Source organism: Brienomyrus brachyistius, chromosome 7, assembly GCF_023856365.1.
Source record: "Brienomyrus brachyistius isolate T26 chromosome 7, BBRACH_0.4, whole genome shotgun sequence".
In the NCBI taxonomy this organism is placed as follows: Eukaryota; Metazoa; Chordata; class Actinopteri; order Osteoglossiformes; family Mormyridae; genus Brienomyrus; species Brienomyrus brachyistius.
The window spans coordinates 14044525-14071231 of NC_064539.1; the positions used below are offsets into that span (position 1 = coordinate 14044525).

At 38.4% G+C, this 26707-nt stretch overlaps 1 protein-coding gene across 2 annotated transcripts in view; it reads left to right on the forward strand.

Annotated features, from left to right (window-relative positions):
• The first annotated feature begins 2831 nt into the window (after positions 1–2831).
• The window catches only part of LOC125746439 (electrogenic sodium bicarbonate cotransporter 1-like), a 45828-nt gene continuing 21952 nt past the window's right edge, over positions 2832–26707 (forward strand). The window contains exons 1-6 of one of the 2 annotated variants that reach the window (XM_049020403.1): positions 2832–3273; positions 7817–7890; positions 11803–11976; positions 19532–19667; positions 20609–20769; positions 22683–22862. In XM_049020403.1, the coding sequence (XP_048876360.1) occupies positions 3254–3273; positions 7817–7890; positions 11803–11976; positions 19532–19667; positions 20609–20769; positions 22683–22862 (745 nt within the window). In that variant the 5' untranslated portion in view covers positions 2832–3253. Of the gene's footprint in view, positions 3274–6333; positions 6483–7816; positions 7891–11802; positions 11977–19531; positions 19668–20608; positions 20770–22682; positions 22863–26707 lie in introns of those variants that run through there. The other variant, XM_049020404.1, reaches the window with a different exon arrangement.

Consider the following 26707-nt stretch of genomic DNA (forward strand, 5'->3'; position numbering starts at 1 on the left):
GCTTTGCTCCAAATATTCAAACTGAGCACAACAATTATTTTCCTAAGTATTAGTCTATTTATTAAAGAGCTTACCATAGAAACCATAATATTATTAGAAAAAGCATAACATGGACAGCATATGAAAAGTATCAAATGGTCTGAAAACAGACCCAAGAGGTCTTGTACGATATTTTTGTTTTTCTAGATAACTGGGTAAATATCCCAATGATTCCTGGAAAGGGAAAGAAAATAAAAGAAAAGAAAAGAAACAATGACATTCTATTGCCAAAAAGAACACCTGGTGAATCAAAAACTATTTGGGGGGAAAAAGGAAAAAAATCTCTGCTCTCTCTCTCTCTATCCATCTGTCTATCTATCTATATCTCTCTCTCCCTCTCTCTCTTCTCTGACTTCAGAATAATCCTTTTCCAACTTTACAACTGCTGTAATATGCACAGGGTACATATTTGGAAAAATCCAGCCCTGTGTATGGTTAGTGGAGCATAATCTTGACATTTCTTCTGTCCTCAATCACCAGGGAACACATTTGTTCTTAAGCATTAGGGTGAATCAGAGAATAATAAAGTACACTTTTCATTAGAACATAATTAACTCATAGGCTTACTTTTAGCAAATCAATTTAGACTGAATGGATAACTCAGCATTGACTGAAGTACAATAAATTGATTGTATGTAAAATGTTTGTTTAAATGAATAAAGCTATCTTAAATGACTGTGTATCAGGTACGCAGTGTGTTTAGAGTCTCCTGTCAAAGTTACAAACGTCCTGATATGTGAAACCTGTGCACTGTGGAAAGAGTGGTCTGCACCTTCCAATGCGCTAATTTCAACTAAATTCCAGCAGGCAATACTGGAATTCAGATGTCATAAGTACTGGTTGATTTAACAGTGTCCTTCATTGTTTTATCATTAATTTCTATTTATGAGTATGGCTTGGGCAAAATCTACATAAATATTCATGGGTGCTAAAAGGACAATGATGTTCGCTACAGTATGATTACTATCAATGTAAAATTTTACATAACAAACATAGAATGGGAAGATAAATAGGCTCCCTGAAAACATAAACGCAATATATGGACAAGAAACACCTTGGTCAAAAAAAAATTATATATATATATATATATATATATGATGCTATAGACTAAATTAGATTTTGAATTGCTATACTATTTCCTATAACTTCAAGAAGTATTTGTTATAGCAGACCTGGGACATTCCATTAAACAGTTACATTTAGGCTATTAAATTTGTTTAATGACTTATCTTACATATAACTTTCTCTGGGCAGATTGTCACTCCATGAAAAACCATTTACAGTTTACTATACTCTGGTATAGTATCCACTTCCATCTAGATTTGCATCAGGCTTGGGTTCCATGTTGAGCTGAAACACGTTGTTGATGGTCGGTCAGGTGTTTTGTGACTTGCCATTCCGGCAAAGGACCAGTGTGCATTGTATTTTTCCACGAAGTGTGCTGTAACACAAAGGAGTCACTGATTAACATACTGTTCACAGGTAGCCCAGGCTAACCCTCTTCCAAGTTGATTGCAGATCTAATGTGCTTATTCACACTGCTTTGCATTGGATCATGGTAAGGGGAAAAGGTGTAGGTGGAGCAGGAAAATCTAAGACAGTCTGTAGTAAATTGCGTCACTGTTAAGATCAGAGTGCCGTACAAAGTGGTATCTTTCCTAAAGATAAATCCTACTATAGTTCCACTATAACAACGTGGTTACAATTCTAGATAAAATGATTGTACATCTTTTTAGATATAGGTGTTTGTACAATGGTGTTAATAAATGCTGTGTATAGTATGGTCTGTTTTTTATAATAGATATCGCAAATCTTTTTCTGCTGCTGTGCTTAGTTCTTTGAGAGTATTGTTGAACACTGAATACTGCAACTATAGCAAACATATGGCTGTTGTCACCCTATTTGGACAATAAATTTTAATACTACACAGGTGCAAACATACAGAATTACAAAAGAACAGCTGCAGACTTTGCCATAACTGCAGTGGATTGGGCCCCACTGAGCAACAAATGTAACTTTTGATGTTATCAGTAAATAGACAGGATTTCCAAGTCAACCAATTGCAGAAGACAGACAACAAAAGGGCTTCCCAAACTGAAGCCTTTGCCCCACACTGTCCTTTAAATGGATTCTGAGGATCATTCCTAAGATATAAACAACATTAAGGAACCCCCAATGATACAACATGTTCCTCATAGTCCATTTCTGTATCTTAAACGGTACAGTTACCTATGGCTATAAGATACAATTGGCAGAACCTTGAGAGTACAGCCCCAGTGGCAAGCAAAGGTACAAACTGGCACTCTTTTTCTGACAGTACACTGTGCCCGCTTTATCCATCTACCTATCTATGTGTGTATGTGAATATGTAATTCAAATATTTTATTTCAAAACGATTAAAAACTTTTTCCAGTTTCTAAAATACATGGGACACTATGTAACATGTTGTCATCTTTTATTAATCATTGTCTACTTAAACACATCGTTAGTTATTTAAACATCACCTTTAAATATCACATTCACTGTTTCCTTACATAAAGTTCCGCCGCTTTATGAAGATGAATATTTATGGAATTTACTCCTTATAAGTCATAACTTTAAAGCCGCGTGGTGACATGTTTCCCGCTTTACTATTTTTGATTGACGTACAGTCTGGTTATAAAACTAAAGAGCACCTGAGCTGTTCTTGCCCCGATTCCAACAGGATGACTTTCCATACGGAAGTTTGAGAACAGAGTATCCAATGTACTCCTAACTCTTTGACCTCTTCGGAGCAGCTACCTCCCACTTTTAGTGTGACGTTGGAAGAGGGATGGCGCTTTAAATATGGAAAAAGACGCGTTTCATTCTGAGAAGTATTGTAGACTGCATGTTGGTTCGGTTTAGGCATTTATTTCGAAGTATCTTTGATTTTTTTAAGTTTTCCCAAATTGCAAGCTCTATATCGTTTTGACGGTGTTTGGAATTTGTTTTATAGTAGCGTTTTAGCGTTGTTTAAATATTCAGTCATTCATTTGCGATCGCCGGTTCTTAACATAACGTAGTCATTGTGTATTTAATATATGTAAAGCGAAATTACTGCAAGACAACGTATTACTCCAACGTAGAAGTTACCCTCAGCCTAAAAGGGGACGGTACCAGGTCGAAAGCTTAGCGTACGGCGGCACAGATATTAGCGAGATCAAGGGGGAAATACAGAGCTTAGCAAGACAACATGAGCGTCGACAAGAGCAAGTAAGTTTTTGAAAATTTCATAAGCGTTTATGCTGAATTATACAGTGTTTTAAAAACACGCTGTGTGGTTTGTGAAACAAGTTGGTCGGGCGCCTGTGCTTCAGTAAAGCTGTCGCCCCGGTCAAAATACGACCTAATGTAATACCTTTTCAGACAGCGGATGTTTCTGAAAAATGGTTCACTTGATTCATATTTCAGTGCTGCCTAATATCTGTTGCGCATGAAAAGTTGACGACAGAAGTGTGTTTTCAGACTCAGACGCTCGTAGCCTACTTAAACACAAAAGCGACAATAATGCTTATTAAAATTGAAAATGGAACATAAAAAATAGTCGCGTAACTACAGACTTGCAAAATGTAGAGGCGGCTCCTTAAACATGATATTTCTTAATGCAGACATCACAGACTAAGTGTACCCTACTGTTAGAAAGTTGTAACGGTATGCAACATTAGATGGATGAAACATTAGCTGTAGTGCGCCGCACACGTGAGGGATACCGGTTAGTAAGAAGTCCTCCGACACCGCTTCATTGTAAAAGCTTGTAGAGACACGGTAATCTGTTTTCATATGAAGTAGCGGTCATCAAGCATTATTTTTTTTACCAGGCTAATAAATGTTCAGCTGTGTTCTATGCATAGTTTAATTAAAAGAATCCTCTATATTTCGAGATAAATCGATCTATATCTCATGTCGCGAATGAACAACCTGTTTCATTTTAAGGTGTGTAAGTTGCGGTCTCTAAAATGTGATCTTTTCAGTCTTTCAGGTTTTGCTTTCAGGTTTAGGCAATCTACCGGTATGCGTACTGATTTGCAGTTAAGCGGCAGATTTGACTGTCAGACTTTTTAAATGATTAATTGAAAAAAAAAATATGTAAAATCAAAGATGGTAAAATATGTAGTTTTAGGACCTTAACGTTTTGATTCTTCATCATGCAAATGGTTGTTTATTTGCCATGAACCTTTGCGTAGTAAGTCAGGCACCTCCGAGGGGGTTTTGTTCTGAAGTTTTGTCCGTGTTGCATACCCGTGTCATGTCATTCTCCAGACTCAGGTGCCGGAAAATAACAAAAGGGGAATATGTTGACTCTGAGCAATTCCACTGACTTCCTTGACATTTGAGAACGATACCTGTAAAGATACTCTAACTGGAAGTTCCATAGTGACTCAGAAGTTAACCCATTGTCGTATTTGCAGGATATTTTTGTGGAAGATGCCTGTGCTGACTTGGTGTACTTAATGCCTATAGTAGTATGTGGAAGGTAGGTTACACTGGGAAGATTGGGTACACTTTGTTCCTGGCATACACCTACTGCTTATCTTTCACTTCGAAGTTACATGGGAAGGTGTTTCATGATGCTTTTAGTCTAATTTAAGTGTCGGGTATAAAATACGGCATTAATATCAACATGGTGGCCATCTCTGCCCCTGGCTACTTGCTTTTAGCTTGGCAGATTGGTTGTCAGGTACCGTAGGTGTGCATGAGGGTAAATATTTTATTGTAGATGTTGTGTTGGAAACTCTGCATAAATTTGTATTCTCCCATTGAAGTTCTGACGGTATCTACCAAACACTGAGAAGTTTAAGCTTGTTAGTCTCAGCCCCAAAAATGCTATAACTTGCTGTGGCAGCCATAAGAAAATGATGACCACACTCACGGTTGCAGAAGTGGTGTTACTTGGTTATTTGCATCATACTGTAATTACCCATTATTACATTCCTAGTAATCATTATAAACCTCTCATACATGTTCAGTTATGACTATGGGCGCTCCCTGACTCAGCCTTTAGCCTGTGATTAATTTCCAAGGGCGTTGAACCCTCAGTCACCTCTGTCATGGAGTGACAAGTTACCTCAGTCACTCGGCTGGTGCAGGTCCAAATGCTTTTTAGGTGCTAGCAAAAAGTTTAGATTATGCAATTTTATTTTTTTTTTTTCCTTCAATACATTGATATTTTCAGTTTAGCCTGATACTGAAACATGTCTGAGCAGTGGAGAATATGGCACAAGCTCTTTTGTCCCCATGAATCAGATCGTTGACAGATCGCAGTTTTTTTTTTTTGTTTTGTTTTTTTTTGGGGGGGGGGGGGTGTCTTCATCCAGCAGTCACCACCACTTGCACACAATGTATGGTTTCCAGCTGCTGTCAGAAACTACTGCAATGCTCCTCTGTTCTGGCCCCTACAAAGGAAGCTTTGTTGGAAAGCGTCTAGGGGGCTACGAAAGGGATCACCTGATTTCAGCTACTCTGTAGTGACAGTCTTATTACAAAAAAGGGAGCAAATAATGGGAGGGATACTAGGATATAATCTCTCGTATGAAAGAAATGGTGGAAGACCGTGATGTCTGCATGTACATAAATCTGATACATTTGAGCTTTTAAATGGGTTTGAAACTTTCCTGTTTTGTTTGTGGGAGGAAAAAAGCCTTTGATGCAAAGACTCACTCACTGTACTCATGACATCTGCTGTTTCATATTAAAATAATATTTTACAGGAGAGCTTGTCTTGGGGGTATCATTTATCTCCTCATCAGACAGGATTTGTGGTAATAGAGGGGTCTCATGGGAAAAGCATATGAGTAGCGGGTGTTATCTAAAGAACAAGCTGTATCCTTCCTGTCTTTGTTTACTTTTAGCTTCTGTATCCCGTCTTTTTGGTCTGTGCATGTAATGAGCGGTGGCCGAGATGAGGAGAACGGTGGTCTTCTGAGTGGTGGGGTGCACACAGCGTGTGGTTTCTGGTTTGTAGTGTGATGAGCAGCCTTGTCACATTGGTCCTGCCCAATACCCTCTTCCATCATAGATATACTCGTGTAGCGAGTTTCCCATATGACTTATTGCATCTTAATTATGCATGTTTTGCCACAGAGCATGCTAGCTGTCAACAAACATCTCAGCTGGCAGCTGTTCAAGGTGGCGAAAATGGCCACTTGTGTGATGAAATTTAAAACTCAGTGAAAGAATATCTAAAGACCCAGAAGTGTACATAGGGAATCCCCCTCTCTTAACTGCCCTTGCTGTGCTGCAAAATGGTTTAGATCTATCATTCTGCTAGAAGCCCTGGAACTGGTGCATTCCTCTGCTAAATGGAGATTGTTCTGAAAGAGACCATAAAACCCCATATTGATTCATCGCTGGGCCATCCGCCAGCTTCGCCAACAAAGGAGTGATAGAACGTGAAAACGGAATGGGACCAGGACCTTCCTGATGTAAGGAACCTGCTTTTTTGCTTTTGGTTAATTTGTCTGACCACAAAGGTTTTTCTTGGATTTATAGGTCTTCCGCGATTAGTCACTCGTCGATGTCGACGGTGAAAATGCGTCAACATAAATATTTAAAATCGATGCATCGTTTTTATTTTTTTATTTTAATGAAATTACCATTATGATTTCTAAAACGCTTCAATTCATTGTAATGTTTTCCTTTTTAATATCACCACGTAATTATGGGAATAGTTCCAATTATCACTTAAGTTTGCCATTGAACTTTCCTCGAGCGCCTGAAGAAAGAATACACAAGCGCTATTCTGGACGATGGACCACCAAAGTAGACAAAAACCAAGTGTTGTCTGTAACTTTTTAATATCTGTTATATTTGTAGCTGCTAAATGCAATGTGCGGATAGTGATTTTGTAGTATTCTACATTATTAACTTTTGTGGTTAACTGTCATTTACTGTGACATGCGATACAGATAGAAACCTCTGCAGGTCCTTCCCAAAGCACAGAGCTGTTAGAGGTACATTTCACAGAGTGATTGACTGGTTTGGCTATGTGAGGAGCTGGCTTCTTAGTTCTAAATGGAGGAAGAGCTGACATGTTCCCAACAAAGGCTCATTATGTGCTTGCATGTTACTCTCCTGAGTAAAGCTGGACTAATCCTCAAAGGGCAGATCATTATTAGATGGTCACGTGATGGGTAACTTGTTGTTGAGGTGAGGCGGGTGGGATATACTTGTATTAAAGGCCAGATGGCGGAGGCATCTAGCATTTGTTTGTGTGTGCAACAACAGGACTGCTTTGATGTTAGGGGGTTTCTGCAGGGCTACCTGCTAGTATATCCCTGAATATCTGATTTGAGGTTTAAGAAATTAGTCTAATCCAACTCACTGCTCCTTATATCCCATACTGCCTCATTCTATTCTCACATTCCAGTGCCCTTCCTCCCCCACTACTGTGGCCAGAACATACGATTACAGGAACCAAGACTGCTCAACAAGTGTCTCCCCTGTCTATTTTTGCTGAGAACTACTTACCGCAAGCCTGATAAATAGGCACCACTCCAACTCTCTAGATGAGGCGCCGCTGCCGCAAGGTGTGAGCCGCAGTATGGCTGCTCTAATCTGTTGACATGGGCGCCGAAATGAAAATCAATACTTTCCGCCACGTGTCCAGTGTGTTTCGGGCCTACTGTGAGGCCAGGTACTGATGTGCTTAATGTCCTGCCTGCAGGTCAGCTGCACAGTTTAGCACTCACTTGGGGTTTTGTAATGTGGTTGGAGATGTGGAGAAAAATAAAGTTCATTCTGTTTTTTCTTTCTTCAGGGTGGAGGATGAGGCAGTGGTAGACAGAGGAGCGGCATTTCTTAAGCACGTCTGTGATGATGAGGAGGTGGAAGGTAAAACTGCTCTAACCTCATATTTTATGTATTATGATTACTGATCTGTTCTGGTCTTGTCCGTGTAAATCAGTACACATTGTCATCTCCGTGTCTGCAGCAATAAACTGCTAGTTTTATGGCAACACTAGTGTAAACGCTCGACAAACATAGCACTCATGTATGAATTTGAGGTCAAACTCGAACACATTTTTAGTGTCAAGTTTCTCACGATTCATACTGTAATGTTGACCATGGTGTAACTGCACAGCTTGATAGACATTTGAATAATGTAATAAGCACAATAATAGTGCCACACGAAAGCAAAGAGGCCTTTCATAAATAAACAGAACATAAATCTAGGGCTGGCTCAGGGAGACAACCCCTCCCACCTGGACCCCGGGGTGGGGTAGGGGACAGGAGAGGGTCCAGGTGGGAAGTGTTGCCCATCATAGGGATTTGAAGTAATTTTGTCCCTGGCTGAAGAATTATGTGGGGCGGGCCTGCAAAAATCACACCAATTGTAGGTATTTTAAAGTTATTCTGTATAAAGGGCATTCCACCATGTATCAAATACAGTAGATTATCAAACACAGGAAAGGCACCTGACCAGACACCTGTCTGTGTACTGAGCCTATAATTATTATCATAATTTTAAAAAATTTTTTTATTTTTAACTTTTTGTAAGGAGTTTGTCAGGGGAATTAAGTCATATTTTCATGTTACTAACCACTGTAATGTCAGTTAACCTTATTTCTTTATTCTGGAGTTGTCCTTCGAGGTTCCTGAAAACATCAAGTGAAAATAAATGATCATCACACACACATGCTTAATAATATTTCAACATAATCGACATGGAATTTTAGTGTCAACGCATTGTGTAAAACTACGTAAATGTTTTGTAACTGAAATGCACTACTTGATAAGATAAACATATTATAAGGGAAAATACTTTATCCACTCGGGATACTTTATCCGCACGTGCAATAAAATCGTGCAATAAAACAGTCTGCTAATAACTGAACTTTGCTGTCCGCCTGATGATCTCTTCACCACTTGAGAGCTACAATATTTTATTTATTGGACCTGCGGCATGATTTTCATTTGCAATACAAAGTTATTCCGCTAATAAGCTGGCACTGTTAAAACTATATCAATTCTAAAATAAATTCCGATTATAGTTTTGTCTAATTTCGCCGGTGCCAGCAGTACTGCACTACAGCATGCACTGGCCAATCATGTAGCACTTCTCTAATAAATATTAATGAGACATCTCCTACCACCCTGCAAAATGGAAAGGGGGTGAATTGTTGTATTAAATGATTAACTTAAATATATTGATAAGCAATTATTTTCATCATCAGATCAATCGAAAAATTAGTTGTTAGATTAGTCAAAGAATCAGAAAAATAATTGCTACATTAATCGTTTAAAGAATAATTGTTCGGGATAGCACTAAGTTACTTTATATTTTATATATTATATGAGTTTCTGTCTCAAGAAAAAATAATTTAATTGGCTGTAACTTTCAGTGGCCGTGTTTTTCAGTTCTTTTGGTAGTTTGGGGTTTTAAAATTTAAACTTGCCAAGTGGGCTTGCTACTGATTCCTAAGACAAAATCCTTTCTCTTAGCTCTGCTTTTGGGTTTTTGGTATTTATTGGTTGTCTGTCAATTTGCATAGATTGCATGAAGACAGATTTGATATTGCCTGTTCAGTTTTATTTTTTTTTAAACTGAAGGCTAAATGTAACATGATGCTGTCCAAGTTTAACCTTGAATGCTGAGCAAGCTATTTAGATATGCACAAAAATGTGCTTTGTCTAAATCAGTGCTTTTCAAACTGGTTTCCGAGGAATGACACATGCTGGCTTTGCTGCCTTTTGCTCCACCTCCTCACTTAATGTGGTTTGATTGGGCTGTTCTGAAATATTCACAAATGCAAGCTACAGAGGCCGGGGGTGTGGGGATTATTTGTATGATGGTGAAAGTAAAATGAAATGGAAATCTGATTCAGTTTTGGGGATATTACTTGTGATGAGTTGCAAAACATATGCTTTTGTAGTTCTAGCAAGAGCAAAGTATTGCGATTTATATAGTTAGTCAATCATAATGAAGTTACTTATCTATCCAGTTACTTGATACTGCCAAGCTTGCCTTTAGCTACCTGTGCATTTTCACAAACATCCAATTGCTTGTAGCAAACAATTGTGGATAAGATCAACATTGGCTAACGGTTACATTTTGGACATCAGTGTTGTATGTATATACGGCATAGGTAGAATAATAGGAGGATATTTGGTTCTGAAAGTTATTTTTTTATATGTATGCATTTGTTTGTATGTATATATGTATATGTACAGTCATGGAACACATGGAGACCATTCTATATTTTTTAAACATCTGCATTTTTAAATCCTGGTTTAATCGTGGTTCTGCTGACCGAAGGCTACGCTGAGCCGCAGGCTGCTTGCAGGTTCAAAATTTCTAAGATGGCAATACACAAGCATAAGGTGAAGCAGGAAACACTGGAAATGACCATAAACAAGCCAGGTAAAGGGCAGAAGCAAATTTCTAATGCCAGAGATGACCGTTAACTTACTTGACAGTTTCTCATGAATCATAGGATGACATCAAGTGACTGTCAAAAAGAAATGGGAAATGTTGTGTGCAGGTGTGAGGTGCACTGCTAGAACAGTTTGTATCAGGCTCCTAGAAGCAGCACTGAAGTCCCATAAAGCAAGAAAGAAGCCCTTCATTAATGAGAAACAGAAGAACCAGGCTGTAGTTTGCAAACAAATATTCACAGACGCACAGCCATAAATTGAGAAACAAATGAACCAAAAAATTGTGCTGTGGCCTCCTAATGTATGTGTGTACTATTTAAAGAACAAGATGATGTAATTTTACTATATTCACATTAAGGGAGCCTACCGTCTCATTTGTGTGCACATGGACAATGACAAAGCTGATTTTTCGACTTCTTACAGTAGGAGTCAATATTACGGAATGCCTCCCAGGCCTACACAATATGAGGAAAATATGTGATTCACAATAACATTGTCAATATTCCAATGATGATACACACTTCAGTATCACAAGTTGTATATTAGCTATACATTTCCTATGTTTTTGTGTTTCAATAGGTACACTGTTACAGTGAAATCAGTATAATTTAATCATTGTTATTCTGTATTAGTTTTCCTTTTTAAGCCACCTGTTACATGCCCCTCAACAAAAAAAGATGGTACTTGCTCACCGTTAGAGTGGAAGGCAAATTTTTTTTGCCATTTTCATGGAAAGAAGCTGATAAATTTATTAAACAAATCATTAAGTACCATTATCTTTCTTAGAAGCTGGGAATCCCTGTAGGCCTCACAGGATGCTTTCTTGTTTCACTGTTTGCAGGAATCCCTGAACCAGAGATGTTTATAGATGCAAGCTAAGTGCGTTTTAGCTAAATGTTTCAGTTTGACAGATGTTTGTTTGCAGGTTTGTGTTGTAAACATGCCCCTGCCAAGGTATTTAAACCAAATAGGTGGAGAAGTGTTAGGGTTTTCTTGAATCATCAGTAAGTATTATGTGCTTTACTGACCTTTTGAAAGACAGATGCAACTGTCTAGTCTGATTGAAATGGGCCTTGACATGTTCTTCAGTTAAATTGCATGTTGTGGCAGGCAACAGATTCCTAACCTTGGTAGACTTGGGTAACACCTGAAGGTATAATTACTCGTGTTTCTTAGAAGGGTAAAATAGTCAACCTTACTAGGTTTCCTAATATATAAAAAGATTGTAGACAGACCTCAAATTGCTTTGATTTATCTGCATCAGTGTTTAGTTATGTTGAATGGTTTTGTTTTTCTAAGGAAGAAATTGGATATGAATCAATGCCACTTATCTATGGAATGAGTATAACCTATGCGGTATACCTGCAGGTCATCATACAGTCTACATCGGTGTGCACGTGCCGAAGAGCTACAGGAGGCGGAGACGACATCGCCGGAGGACCACCCACAGGGAGAGGAAAGAGAGAGCCATAGAAAACGTGAACGATAAGTCTGATTGCGAAACACCAGATGACACCAACACCAGCATCCTCAAACCACTCAGTAAGTCTTGAAAGGGATTGGACTACTCTAGTATGTGCTACTATAACTATTTTTTGGCGAAATTCAGAATAGTATTTTCTTTACATTGCATCATGAGTGTATATTGTGCAGAAATCCCAGAAACATGGTCTGTAATTATGCAGATGTAGATTCTTTTTGATAGTTAAGAGCTGTTCCTACCTACAGTTTATTTAGTATTGGTATGGTTGCAGTAGTGTCCACATTCTGTTGAATATTATTATACTTGATAAAAAATCGTAATGCTTAATAAAATGTTACTCCTATGACATTTTATACATTAATCTTCATATCAACAATAATACACTGCTTGGAAACCTGGTATACGAAAAGGTCTCTGTGTGTAAGCAGTATCTTGGAGGTGTTGTGAAGGTCCTCACCTGAAGCCAGCGCGGTGAACAGCCGTGGTCCTTGAAGGCCTGGCTATTCCCAATTTTGACAACATTTTAATTAGTTCCTACTTCCAACTTGAAATCCCTGATGAGGTGACTAACTATCCTGTTAATTACTTTAACTAATTAAGAACTATGCCTTGAAGAGACTGAGCGCTTAAGGCTCCATAACGTGGTGTTCTGTCACATACCATACAGAACTTTGAAGCATGCTGAACGCACATGTGGCAGCAGGCCAAAATATCGATACTGTTTGCTTTCAGTGTTATCATGGCAAATATACCCTTATTTACCTTCGGATTGTTGAACACCCTAGCGTAAATGGGCCTTAAGTGTTTGTAGACATGTCTGATGTTTAGTCTAATATATGTGGTGTAAACTTTTACAGCCAGAAGTCGGATGTTTCTTTTGTAAACTTGGTATATATTCCTTAAGTGTGTGATGTGTGATGCGTTGCGGTGGTCTCTGAAAATCCAGAGTAATAATAATTTAAGATTAAAAATCTCTCATGCATGTCACACTTCATGGCATCTGGAAATATAAGCGTTCATCTAGGCTGGTTAAATTTGTGCTGTGTATTTATAGTGTTCTAATAACTTATTTTAATTTATTTGTGGAATAACCTGCAATGATGTGCAGAAGACATTATTTCATACACCAACATCTTAATTTTAAATAACAGTAGAAAAATATAGTAGTCTGATAGTTGTTAAAGGGATTTTTAATGTTTTGCTGTATTACTCACTTTTTTCTTTGTAAATCAACTAATCAACTGAAAATTACACCGCCTCTTGGGCAAACCCTTAGCAAGCATTGCAGAGGATTAGCCTTTCGGGCCTGGTAGTTTCAGTAGTATGAGTAATCCTGACTTTGGCCTTGGTTTTGTTTTGGCAGGGTGCTAGCTTGTCCTCACCCCTCCCTTTTTGTTTTTTCTAATTGTTCCTTGCACAATTGTTAAATTGGATTGTGCCAGAAGGCTCTTACTGTGGAGAAGGGTTGGGCATTTCTGAATGTAGGCTTGTACCACATGCATGAGGATTTCAGCATCCTTATATCTGCAAAGTTTCAAGGATTATCTAATTCCTCACATTTAGTTCATGTTCCCAGGTTTAGAAAACTGCCCCATAAGCATATTATTTTGACATTATCTTGCTAAATTTATGTGTGAGTCTTTGGCAGTGATGCAGTTTGCCTTTTGAGACACAGGGTTGTGGCATGATTCAAGGGTGGCACCTGTCTGGAGTTATTTTCTAGTTGACCTTCCAAAAATTTCCTGTAGGATTAAATTAATAATTTCCTGTATGGTTATTGTAAGAGGGGTGGCATGGTGGTGCAGTGGTTAGCACTGTTGCCTCACACCTCTGGGACCCGGGTTCGAGTCTCCACCTGGGTTACATGTGTGTGGAGTTTGCATGTTCTCCCCATGTCGTCGTGGGGTTTCCTCCAGATACTCCGGTTTCCCCCCCCACAGTCCAAAAACATGCTGAGGCTAATTGGAGTTGCTAAATTGCCCATAGGTGTGCATGTGTGAGTGAATGGTGTGTGAGTGTGCCCTGCGATGGGCTGGCCCCCCATCCTGGGTTGTTCCCTGCCTCGTGCCCATTGCTTCCGGAATAGGCTCCAGACCCTCCGCGTCCCAGTAGGATAAGCGGTTTGGTAAATGGATGGATGGATGGGTTATTGTAAAATGTACATAATTTTAATATGATAAATGGGTTTGTGAAAGGTTATATATTAGTTTTCATTTATTTTTAATATGGTAAAAAGTATTACTGCACCGACCACTGATTGATTATTATCGAGAGTGATGCCAAAGGAGTAAAGAATCTAAAATCACAAGTAAATCTACATTGCTACGGTTGAAATGGAAATTTTGCATTGTGGCATAGTAAAGCTGAAGTAGGCATTTTAGCCCAGTTAAGACTGTCACTTGTGGGACAGACCCAAAATAAACCCATTGTAAAGAAGAATGAGCCAAGCCACCTGCAAACTGAAGATAGAATTTATATAGGGATGCTGCACAGAGGTGGATAGTTAAGGATAGGTATAGAAAGTACAAATTCAGACCAAGATTTTGTTTGTCAACCAATTGAGTATACAGAGTTGTAGTCACAGAGTATGCAACTGGTTGGTGAAACTGGGATTAATCAAGTATCACTATATTAAAAAAGAGAAAAGAAAATGCAAAAAAAAAAAATAAAAAATTAAATCTGCCCAGAAAGATAAGATCAACTCAGATTAAGCAAAAACGATGTTTGGATTTTTGCTTTCTGCACTTGAACTATCCACTTTTGGTGCTACAATGGCTTCTTTTGAAGTTTGGTCAATGGTACAAAAAAGACATCGTTTTTCCTTAATTTGCGTTTGCCCTTTTTTACATTCCTTTTTCAATAGTGATGCTTGATTAATCCCAGTGCGGTTCCCTTCTCTCTCTACCTCATCTTTCTCTTCATGAGAGAGACGGGCACATGCTGGTGAGAGCAAGCTTGGGGTCATAGTGAAGGATCAGCCACCTTGTGACATCCAGGGACCTGTGAGTTAAGGGCCTTGCTCAAGCTCCCATGGACATGTGACTATTCTGCAAAAGCAAGGCTTAGACCAGTAACCTTCCCCTCACAGGCATAAAGGTTTAGCCCGGTGATGTATACATCTTGTATCACAATAATGGTACAATAGTTCCAGCTTTGAATTATAACCAGTGTTTGTGGGTTTAATCTATAATGTTAGGTGAAAGACATTCCATTTGAGGTGGAGGTGGGTGAAAACAATTTTGGACTTAACCGTAACTGTTATACATTATTTGGCAAATTCAACCCTTGAGCATGGGAAGAGTCGCACAGTCATATCCATGGTATGAGCTTTCCAGCTCATAGTGCTTTAGGAACTTGCATCATTATTAAGGTACTATTTATCTTGGCAACGTTAATGTACTATGGGTGAGAAACCTGAGCTTTAACAAACTGGTCAAGTCATATCCTACTGTCATTGAAGCTGAAATGAATGAGAGTCTTTCAATAGGTTTGTTCATCAAAAGCCTCTACAGGAGTTTAACTCATCAGTGGAGTTCTAAGGACAAAAAAGCGCCTTGAGGGGGGAGTGTCAGCTACTTCATAATTTGTTTTTGCTGAGAGCGCAGTGCCTCCTGTTTGGGCTCTTCTTATATTTCTGAGCTAAGACTTACCCCGCAGCTCTGCTACTATTTATGTTATTCAGCAAAGACGATTAGGAAGATGATGTACACTGAAGCAAGGTTAATCCCACACACAGTCAGAAACTGCCATCCATGCACCTGTTTCAAGGAAACATTGGTGTAACAGCCTCTTTAAATATGCCTTCTACCTAAAAAATTATTTAATTTTGGAAGTTAATGTGCGATTAGTGCTGTGAGATCGTTAGGGTGTTACTTAAGAGAGAAGCTTTGGGTGTGGTGCTGTTGAGATGTAAGGTTTTGAGTGGGATAATCTATAGAAACTGAGTGCATGGAGAGGGATACCAGAGTCCACTACAGGATACAAGTGATTCAATTTGGTAACCTTTGCCATCAAGAGATTTGCTTCTTTTTATTATGGACACTCTGGCAGTCAAGCTGAATTGTTTATGTCCTTCAGGTTTCATTTTGGAACAGTGTTCCTTCATTGAAGCCTTTTAGTTTTTGTACCCTAGAAAATATCAAGGTTTTTCTTTTTCAAGTTATGGTTTTTGTGGCAACATGCAGGTGACAGGAAGGTGTTATTAATGTAAATGGCAGTTGGCTAAACGTTGTCCAAATCAGTCCTGTGCCCTGTTCAGTGTAACAACTTTTACACAAATTTTACCTCTTTGCTAATTTTATAATTAACATTTTTGAATGGATGACATTTGGTCATATTGGTGCTTTAAGGCCCCTGGTCAGCAAAACCCATCGAGAGGGCCCCCTCCCCTAAATGTATGGATGGCTGTGGGCCTGATACTTGTCATTTACCATCTAGATTCAGGATGTTTTGGTAGCCTCTGTCCTTCTGATATTCATTCATTCATTCATTCATTCATCCTCTACACAGTTCACCACAGCAGGGGTTTTCAAACTTGGGTCTGTCATCCCCTCAGGTTTCGATGAGCTTTGTCGCCTGCTTTTAGCCCGTAAATTAATGTAATGTCAGTATTAACAGGCCATTAACATTAAAGATAATCCCGCCTGTTTGCTGTTCTTGTTTGCTAGTAGTAACTTCTATGGTCACCTTTTAGTGGTAGAGAGCCCTATCTCTAGTCTATTTCCATTTGTGAGTCTTCGGTGAAAACCATACCTTAAACAGTGGACATGTGAACTCTCCTAGTGGTGGTATTGATTACCCCATGGTAGAAACAGTGTTTGAAATATCATTCTGTGGGTTGTCACGACATCTGAAATAATTGGCTGATTTAGTGATGGGTAATGAACCTTAAGTATAGGTGTGTGCTCTGAAGGACTCAGATGAACTACTATGTGTAATTAGGCTGGTCTTGGTGAATATATTTATAAATGACATTAATTTGATGCTATTAACTTTTACTAGTGTTGGCCAAGGTAATCTATTACAAAGGGGAAAAACAGCATTTTATCATGCCATCAGCATTATTGGCTTTTTTGCACATCCTCCAGGTTGCTTGTTCTGAAAATTTGTAATCACTCATATTGGCTTGGGCAGTATTAAGTTTAATTAGATATACTCCAGCATTAATTAAAAAATTTGCTTTTGAAAACACTCCGGAGGGTATGACTGCATTACAAAATAGATATTGCCCAAACTTACGTATTGTGATTTATGACCTGCAACGTTTACAGCGTTTACTTTATGAGACATTTACAATGTCTAATACGCCCATAATTTCATTTTACGCAAGCCTTGTGTCCGCCTACAAAGATCTTTTTTTTTTTTTTTTTTTTTGGTCTTAATGTCATTAATGTCTAGGAGTAATTTTCTGCTATTTTTTTCTACAGAAATGTTTTAACTTTTATCAATTATTACTTCCTTTAATAAATTACTGAAATGACCCCTATTTTACAAAAACCTAAAAGGTTTGACATTTTAGTATTTGAAAAGGATGCTGATGTCAGCGGATGACTCAAAGGGGTCACTCATTAAGATGGCCTGAGAATGCTTTTACGTTTGACCCTTTTCAAAGCACAAAGTGCATAGGGACGGTTTATGTTTAGCTTTGTTTTAATAATCAACTGTTTCTATAGGTTTACTTTATCCATTTTGATGCTTTACTCCAAAACGGATTTCACACACCAGAAGAAAAGTAGCCTTTTCCTGGGTGAAGTGATTAACAGTTTAGTTTGTAATCTCAGACCAATAGTTTTTTAGGTGATGATTTGGAAACTTTATGGCAAGAAAAATATACTTATGAATTCCCTTGGATTGTGTTTTGAAAATTTTATATGGTATATTTCAAACACTTAGCACAGACTTTGTCAAAAAGTGCATTTTAAATATCAGCCATTTGAGCTAATATGAGTAAACAGTAACACTACCCAGCTGAGGAGAATGACTAAAACTGACTTGGTCCTCATTTGTGTAGAGTGACAATTACCTGAATAAAAATGGTGTACGGCTTCCAAATCTTGACTGCATATGGACACGTCTTGTCTAGGTGACACATGTTCCTTTTGGCCCATGCTCCTTAAAAATGCCCCCCCCTAGTGTGTGTGGGGTGGAAGCCATGTGTTTTGTGGGGCCCAGCTCAAATGGGAGGATGAATGTAGCACTGGGAGTTTAACTCAAATAACCCGTGTTATGCTACTCTGTTGATGTAGAGCAGATTGGTTTTTCAGTGAAGTGCAGTTATATTACATTTTTTTTAAGCTGAAGCTTCACAGACAATTTCATAATTGTACTTTTCAGTGCACTATGTTTCTTTGCTATAGAATTAAGGCTAACCCAGCAATCCTGTACTGGATAAGAAATATTTTTGATTAATGGATTGAATGAATGAATGAATGAATGAATGAATGAATGATCTCAAATGACTGTAATCTAATTTCTGAGTTCCTCTAATTTTTGATGTTTGTAATTCATGTGTGACTTTGCAACTGCAGGTTATATCAGTCAAGTGGAGGATGAAGGAGGGAAGGAAGTTATTGACATTACACAAGCAAAGAAATTCTATTTGTACAATTTTATTTTGTTCTTAAAATATACAATGTACTTCCCCATTGGCTTATTGCCTTTTAACAAGGAAGTTGGTTGACAAAGGTTATAGTTTTATATGATATCACATTTGTTACGCTTACATTAAGGTAAGTATTCATTTGCAGTAATTTGAGTTTGGGCTGTATGGTATAAAGTCATTGCTGCAGAATTGAGAGGGATAATTAATGCACTAACCGTTTACTGAGATTTCTAAAAGCTCGCACCTCAGTTCTCGTTTGGTTATGACTTAGCATTTTTTATCTCGTATTATTTTGCAGAGGATGTTGCTCACGGTTATGAAAGCCTTTCTTTTCCTGAGGTTTTTCAGCCAACACCCTTGAAGTGGAGTCAATTGTGTTTTTTAAATTTACTGCTGTTGTGTGTCTAAGTACCTGTTTGACTGGTTAAAAGTTTTCTCTCCTGCAGCTGAGATGTTTAATAATCCAAAAACCTCCATCCTTCTGTGCTTGATTAAAGTATATGTAGAATTGTTTGCTTTTTAATGATGCTGAACTAATTCCATTTAAAGGACTATTTATTTTATTTATTTTAAATGCCTGGGTGCCTGAATTTGCACCCGGGAAATGGAGTATTGATTTGTGAATAGTAGATATTGTTTTAAAACTTCAGAGTTTTTGGCTAATTGTCTTGCCACTGTGAGGTCTTGTCATTAGTATTGTTAGTTTCCTCGTAAACCACCAATAATAATTGGGTTTCCTGTATTTTAAGGATGACTACAGCGAGCTTGTTGTAGATTGGTGGTTTCCCATGGTTTGTGCTTCATGTCTTCCATAACCATTTATCCAGTACGTGGTCCTCTTGTGAGTCTGGAGCCTGTCCCAGGAAGAATATGACAGAAGGCAGAGCATACACCTGAAAGGGTTTCCAAAGCTGCATGGTGTTCTTGCAATGTGGGAGCAAACCGAATTACCAGGAAACCCAAAGAAACATGTTGTATTTGCTTTATGAACTATATTTCTTTGCTGTCTCTAGTCTCACCTGCTGCCGAGCGGATCCGCTTCATGCTTGGTGAGGAGGATGATGGTCCTCCACCACCTCAGCTCTTTACGGAACTTGATGAACTCCTGGCCGGGGAGGGTCAAGAGATGGAGTGGACAGAGACGGCGAGGTAGGTCTGTATGTGAGGGCTCAAGGTTGAAATGTTCAAATCCATGTGTGACAAGTCTTAGGCAGAGTGTGGTACCAACAATTCTGGTTCACATTTACTAAAATTAATAAACAGTTGTTTGATTATGTGAAATGGAGTTTTGTTAATCTTGTGGCAAGCTTTAATCAGTTTAATCGAGTAAATGTTAGACGCAGAAAACTAATATGTTTTCTTTCTAACCATGGCTTGATGTCTGATAAACTGACTTGAATCTTGAAGTTGCTCAGTACGACATACCATATTGTACAGTTTTATTTCAAGTAATTTATTTAATTTTCAGATTTTTTTTTTTAAACAAACCTATAAACCATAGAACCATGAAAAATTGTTGGTATGCTCCATGTTCAACTGAATGTTTGCTGCCGTAATGTATTCAGGTAAATATAGAGTCAAAATATAGGAAGTGTTTAATTCTTCTGTACCTTTATATTGTAGCATAGCTGAATTTTGGTTGAAATTGTTGGTCTTCTCTACAATATTCATTTTGTAATTCAACCACTTTGAAAGGTCTGTTCGCTAAGCGTCGAATCATCATAGAGAATTAGAGTCAGAGTGATCTCTGTTTGGTAATATTTTTGACATTTGTGAAGGTACTTCAGTATCATAAGACCTGAAGAAAAATGTCATCAGTAAATTCATTGTTATAAATCAATCTTCATATTTAATGGAATGCTAAGATGATATTGTTAAGATATGAATGGAGCATTGTTGAGAACAATAGTTGGAATTTTATAAGGATGACAATGAGTGAATTTTACAATGGGGTGTACAGGTTTCTGTATGTTTTCTGTTATGCGGTGAAAATTGAAGTTGAATCGCGTGACATATTCCACAATTTTTTAAGCAATAATTTGAAAACATGAATTCAGGGCTAAATCAAAAGGGTGTTCCTCTTTCCACAGATGGATCAAGTTTGAAGAGAAGGTGGAGAAGGGAGGAGAACGGTGGAGTAAGCCTCATGTTGCCACACTGTCCTTGCACAGCCTGTTTGAGCTGAAAACCTGCATTGAGAAAGGCACCATTATATTGGATTTGGAAGCATCCACACTTCCACAGGTTGTGGGTGAGTTGTCATTGTCATCCCTATCGGACAGGGTTGTGAGAAGGCTGGGCCCTGATTGACATTATGAAGGCATCTGGCCATGCATGAATAGGATGATTTGATGTTCTGAGGGATACATATTTAAACTATTTTTACTGCATGGGTATGTATGCCAGTGGATTTTTGGTTTTTGAAAATGTATGTCTCCTGTTCTTGATAGATTCAGTATATGTACTTTTAGAGTGCTTTTTTGTTCTTGCACTACAAGTTTTGGGTCACTTAGAATATTACTTGCTTCTGAAAAAAGCAAGGTTTTTGTCCATTAACATCACATTGATCAGAAATACTGTGCAGACATTGTTAGTGCTCTAAATGACTATCATAATGGGAAACAGTTTTTTAATGGAATATCTACATAGGTTTACAGAAGCCCATTATCAGCAACAGTCCTGTATTCCAGTGGAATGTTGTTTGCTAATGCAAGTTTGTAATTTTAGGTAAATTGCTCATTAGAAAACCCTTTTGCAATTATGTTAGCACAGATGAAAATTGTTGTGCTGATTTAAAGAAGCAGGAAAAACTAGTCGAGTATCTGGAGCATCAATTCAATTCAATTTTATTTATAGAGTTTTTAACAACAGTTATTGTCACAAAACACTTATAACTGACCCGAACCCCCACCTGCACTTGTGGGTTCAATTATAAGCTCAAAATGGTCAGAAACAAAGAACTTCTGAAATTTGTCAGTCTATTCTTGTTCTGAGAAATGAAGGCTATTCCGTGCGAGAAATTGCCAGGAAACTGAAGATCTCATCCAATGCTGTGTACAGAGCACCTCAATAGAGGGAGGTCCAGTGCACAATTGCGCGAGAAGATAAATTTATTAGGGTGTGTAGTTCGAGAATGAGATGCCTCAAGTCGTCAACTGGTGGCTTCATTAAATAGTACCCGCAAAACACCGGTCACAATGTCAGTGTCAGAATTGCAAAGAAAAAGCCGCATCTCAGAATGGCCAATGAAAAGACATGGGCAAAGGACACTTGACAGAGGAAGGTTGGAAAAGAGGGCTTTGAATAGACGAATCTAAGTTTGAGCTGTTTGGATCATTCGGATCAGATGTTCACTTAATTGGAGCCAATTTCGTCCTAGAACAGGACAATGACCCAAACACAACTCCACACTATGCAAGAACTATTTAAGGAAAAAGGAGTCGGCTGGTATTCTGTGTATAATGGAGTGGCCAGCACAGTCACCGGATCTCAACTCTATTGAGCTGTCATGGGAGCAGCTTGACCGAATGGTACATGAGAAGTGCCCCTCAAGCCAATCCAACTTGTGGGAGATGCTTCAGGAAGCAGAGGGTGAACTTTCATCCGATTACCTCAACAAACTGACATCTAGAATACCCAAGGTCTACAACAGGGGTATCAAACTCCAGTCCTGGAGGGCCAGAGCCCTGCAGTTTTTGGATTACCTTCATTTAACACACCTAATTCAACTCCTTGTGCCAATTACCACAGAGCTCATAAGCGAAATCATTTGTGGTGGAACAAGGAAAGAGCTAAGCTACACAGGGCTCCAGCCTTCCAGGACTGGGGTTTGACATCCCTGGTGTACAAAGATGCAGTTGCTGCAAACAGAGGACTGTTTTGAAGAAAGTGAAGTCTGAAGAACACAATCATCTTAGAGAAATTTTTTAAATTAAGTTTATCTGTGACTATTTCTTATTTATCAATTTCCTATTCAAACTCATTTCATATGTTTTCATGAAATCAAGCCATTTCTTAAGTGACCCCAAACTTTTGAACAGTAGTGTATTTAGAAGAAAAACATTAGCTTGTGATCTTGGAGCCAGTTATCCTCTTAGACTTGAAGTTTTAGTTGGTTTATAATAGGAAATATTCTTGATGCCTGCTTTTGCATTTCTCCTGCAGAGATGATTACCGAAAACCAAATAGCAAGTGGTCTCTTAAAGGCCGAACTCAAGGACCAGGTGATGTACACCTTGCTGCGCAGACATCGCCACCAGACCAAGAAGTCCAACTTGCGATCCCTGGCTGACATTGGAAAGACAGTCTCCAGTGCAAGTAGACTGTTTACCAACCCGGACAATGGTAATATCAGGGCCAGTTATGTGACATTCTGTCTTGTTTATTCTTGTTTATTCCTAACAAAGTAATATTCGAAGAGCAGGAGCTGTACAAGATGGCTTTGTCAAGTTTATATATTAGACCAGAAGGCATGATTATCTTTGAATATTACAAAACATAAAGCAGAATATACACTATGCATCCATTTTAAAAAATTGCCTTTAATCTGTTCTTTGTATACAAGCATAGAGAGAGACAGCATTGAATCAGCTTGCTTTTTAAGTCAATATTACTACTTGTTTTTCACCTCCCTAAATTTTATTTTTCAGTGGATTTGTCTTATGATGACATGGTAGATTGCAAGATAATTCTATAGCAATGGGCAAATTATACTGTCAACTCCAGACCACTGTCTTAGGTAATATGTACACTGAAGGTCATAGGGTGCTGTGTGGTTCAGTGGGTCAGGACACTGTTCCTGTGATCGGAATGTTGCTGGTTCAAATTCCAGGCTTGAGTCAAGTGGGCTTTGTCGTGTATAGCTGCAACGACTAAAGGATAATATCAGTAATAATGGTTAATTAAAAATAGTTTACAATGAATTTTGTTATCGATTAGTAGTATTTTTGTAAATTGCATATTATAACGTCACCACCAAGTTAAAATTGGTGTGTAAAGCCTAGTTTATACTTCACTTTACAATGTGCCGTTATGATCCCAGCATGGTTCTGCGTGGACTCTTGTGTATATACTGCATTTGTCTGGACACACACTGTCACAGTCGGCGCATTCGCACAGCAGTGATATTCAGATGAGCAGAGGGCAGATGTGTAATGGGTAAATGCTCATGATCGGTTTTAAAGTTGTTACTAGGTTTGGGTGGTATAGTGATAATATGGCACTTGAAATCTTGGCAAATTTTATAGTCAAGATTTCAAAATGCTGAAATGGTTGCTTTTCAAAATTTCTTCAAGACTTTGTATATCGTAGTATTAAGGACAACTGTTAGCAAGTTAAATATGTTGGACAGTGGATTTTTATTTATGCCTTTGTCAGTATAAAGATGCTCTACGCTGTGTAAATAATTACAACTGTAATTTTAAAATACCTCATTTTTTTAATGAAGCATTTACATTTTACTTTAAACCCTGTCTTGGTCCAATTTATTAGTTGATCATATGACTAACTGATTTTATGAAATATTGTCATACCAACCATATATATAGATGAGGCATGAAATAGCCTTCCCCCAGGACCAACAGTGACATACAACATCATTGATCAGAGGGAGTCTACACAATGCTTGAAGTTCAAAATATAGACCCATGCAAAAGAGAGGTGTTGGACTCAAGGATTTATACACACAGTGCAATGTGCATATAAACAAGTAATACAGCAGCATAACAGAGTCTAACGAATCTAGTGACTGACTAGCAATAAATAGATAATTATCTATAAAGGTGATTGGGTATAAAAAGAGCCTCCTAGAGAGGCAGAGTCTCTGCGTAGTGAAGATGGGGAGAGGATCACCACTCTTTGAAAGACTGCATGGGCTAATAGTGCAACAAAGAATAATGTTCCTCAACCTAATATTGCAAAATATTTCATCTACAATACACAATATTAAGAGAAATATTTCTCTGGATTCTATGTGTTAGAATCGCTAGTAAAGCGGGTGAGCGCGCGGGCAGGAAGCAGGCAAGGAGGCGAAGTCGGGGTAAACAGGGATTTAATAGCTGGTAACGGGGACCGGGAAACATCTGATGTAGACTAACATCAATGACGGACAAAGAACTAAGGCAAGACATGGACTCAAATAGACGAGACTGGCCGAAAATAAGTGGACACAGCTGGGTATGATTGGGGAAGCACACGTGGGTAATCTGGGGGCGTGGCACACATGAGGATCGGACGAGCTGGGCGTGACACTATGAATGCAAGGAACAAGACTGAAATGCAATATTGGATAGCCGTGAACTTAAGGTCCTCAGGCAGCAGTGCATTAAAAACAGACATGATACTAGTGGAAATCACTGTGTGGGCTGAGGAACACTTCTGAAAACCAGGGCCCGTGAAAGTTTGTCACCGCATCTACAAATGCAGGGTGACACTCCACCCACTTCTTTGGGCCCATGGTGATTTAAGAAGAGGTGGTGCAGGATAGTGGTGTACATGCCCCTGTCCAAACTTTTTTGAAACATGTTACTGGCATCAAATCAAATTGAATATATATTTGTCATAAAACAATAACGTTTCTCAGTTTCAACATCTGATACTTTGTTCGATTTTTCAATTAAATAGAGGCTTATATGATTTGTAAATATTGGATTCTGTCTTTATTTGCATTTTACATAGTGTCCCAACTTTTCTGGAAGCGAGGTTATTTCCAGTGTTCATTTCAGGATCTACTCTGTAATAAAAGGTCATACCATGTCACGCTGTAGCGCAGCCACTTGCGGCCTTGTTTTACACTGGTACTGTATCATATTTGGTGGTTTTGGATGGCCCATTATTGGCATCTATTTTAAATCAAAGTAGTTGCAGTCCTACCAAAAATATAGTAGAACTTTCACAGTGGTAATATTATAAGTATATAAGAATAATCCCAGCCATGTTATTCGTAAGTATGTGATGTAAGGTCAACAGTATAACAGGAGCCTGTAACCCCACACTGCTCTTCATAAGTGACCCCTTTTGCAACAAATACACTAGTGTCTTTACGTCCGGATGCTTTGGGGTCACTATTTTTTCCCACAGCAATAGCTATATTGGAAATTGTTTCTGCTATTATACATTTTCCCAGCTGTTGCCCTTGGTAATGTCATCTTCATCTGTTTTCACTGTCTTGCCAGCTGACCCCAGCTCGTACTATAACTGCATTCAGAATCTGAGTACCTGGAAACATTTCCCACCTATTCATAGTTCTGAAAAAGTTCAAGCCCTAATTAACATGCAGCGCTCCTACATGTTATTTTCAATTACACTACTGCCCACTTCACAAACCATTCTGTTCCCAGAGATATAATTTGCAATGTGTGCAGATTAGAATGTTAAATCCATATACTCTAGCCATGAATATAGCCCTAGTTGCTGTCATTACGTTAAAAGTCAACATAGCTACCTAAATTATAATGTTAAGCTACATTTATTGTGTAGATATCATGGACACCTACTATTATAAAAGGCCAAAGATGAAATTGTGTTACTACTAGCACCACCAATTAGTTGGAGGATTTATTGCTTGCCGGAGTTCAGTTTGACACTTTCCCACGCATTTGTTCAAAAGAATTTAGATTTTTTTTTTTTATTATAAAGGAAATTGTATACCATTCCTTTGATAGAATGTCCCCAGTTCTTCCAGTTGGGTTTGGGTTAGACTAATATGTGCATAAACTTTGTGGAACAATACTGTTCTTCCTGACAAAGTTGATTCGCAGTCCACATGGGCAAATGCCAGTGTTGCTAGGTGGTTTCTTTTATTCTCATCAGTGATAAAATGTGACGTGATACCACTGCTTATTGAAAGTTGCCAGTTTTATTCATTGTTTGTTGAAAAGGACATGGCTGAAGTACATAATGCCCAGGATCACCTGTAGGCACAATTTTTTTTTTTTTATGTTATATGTGAAGCACGTCCCCTAAGACTGGACTTGATACTGCTGTCCTGTGTAATTAGGGGATACCATGTGACAGTCATCTTTCTTTCCTGAGGGATATGATAATAAGCAATATGCCATATTCGGTGACCATGTATTGAAATATCACGTGTTTAAGATGGCAGAAAGGGATTTTATTATGGGTGACTACACTAACTTGAATAGCAATTTCCAAACTGTCAAAGCTCACCTTTTGACCATCTAAAGAAAGCT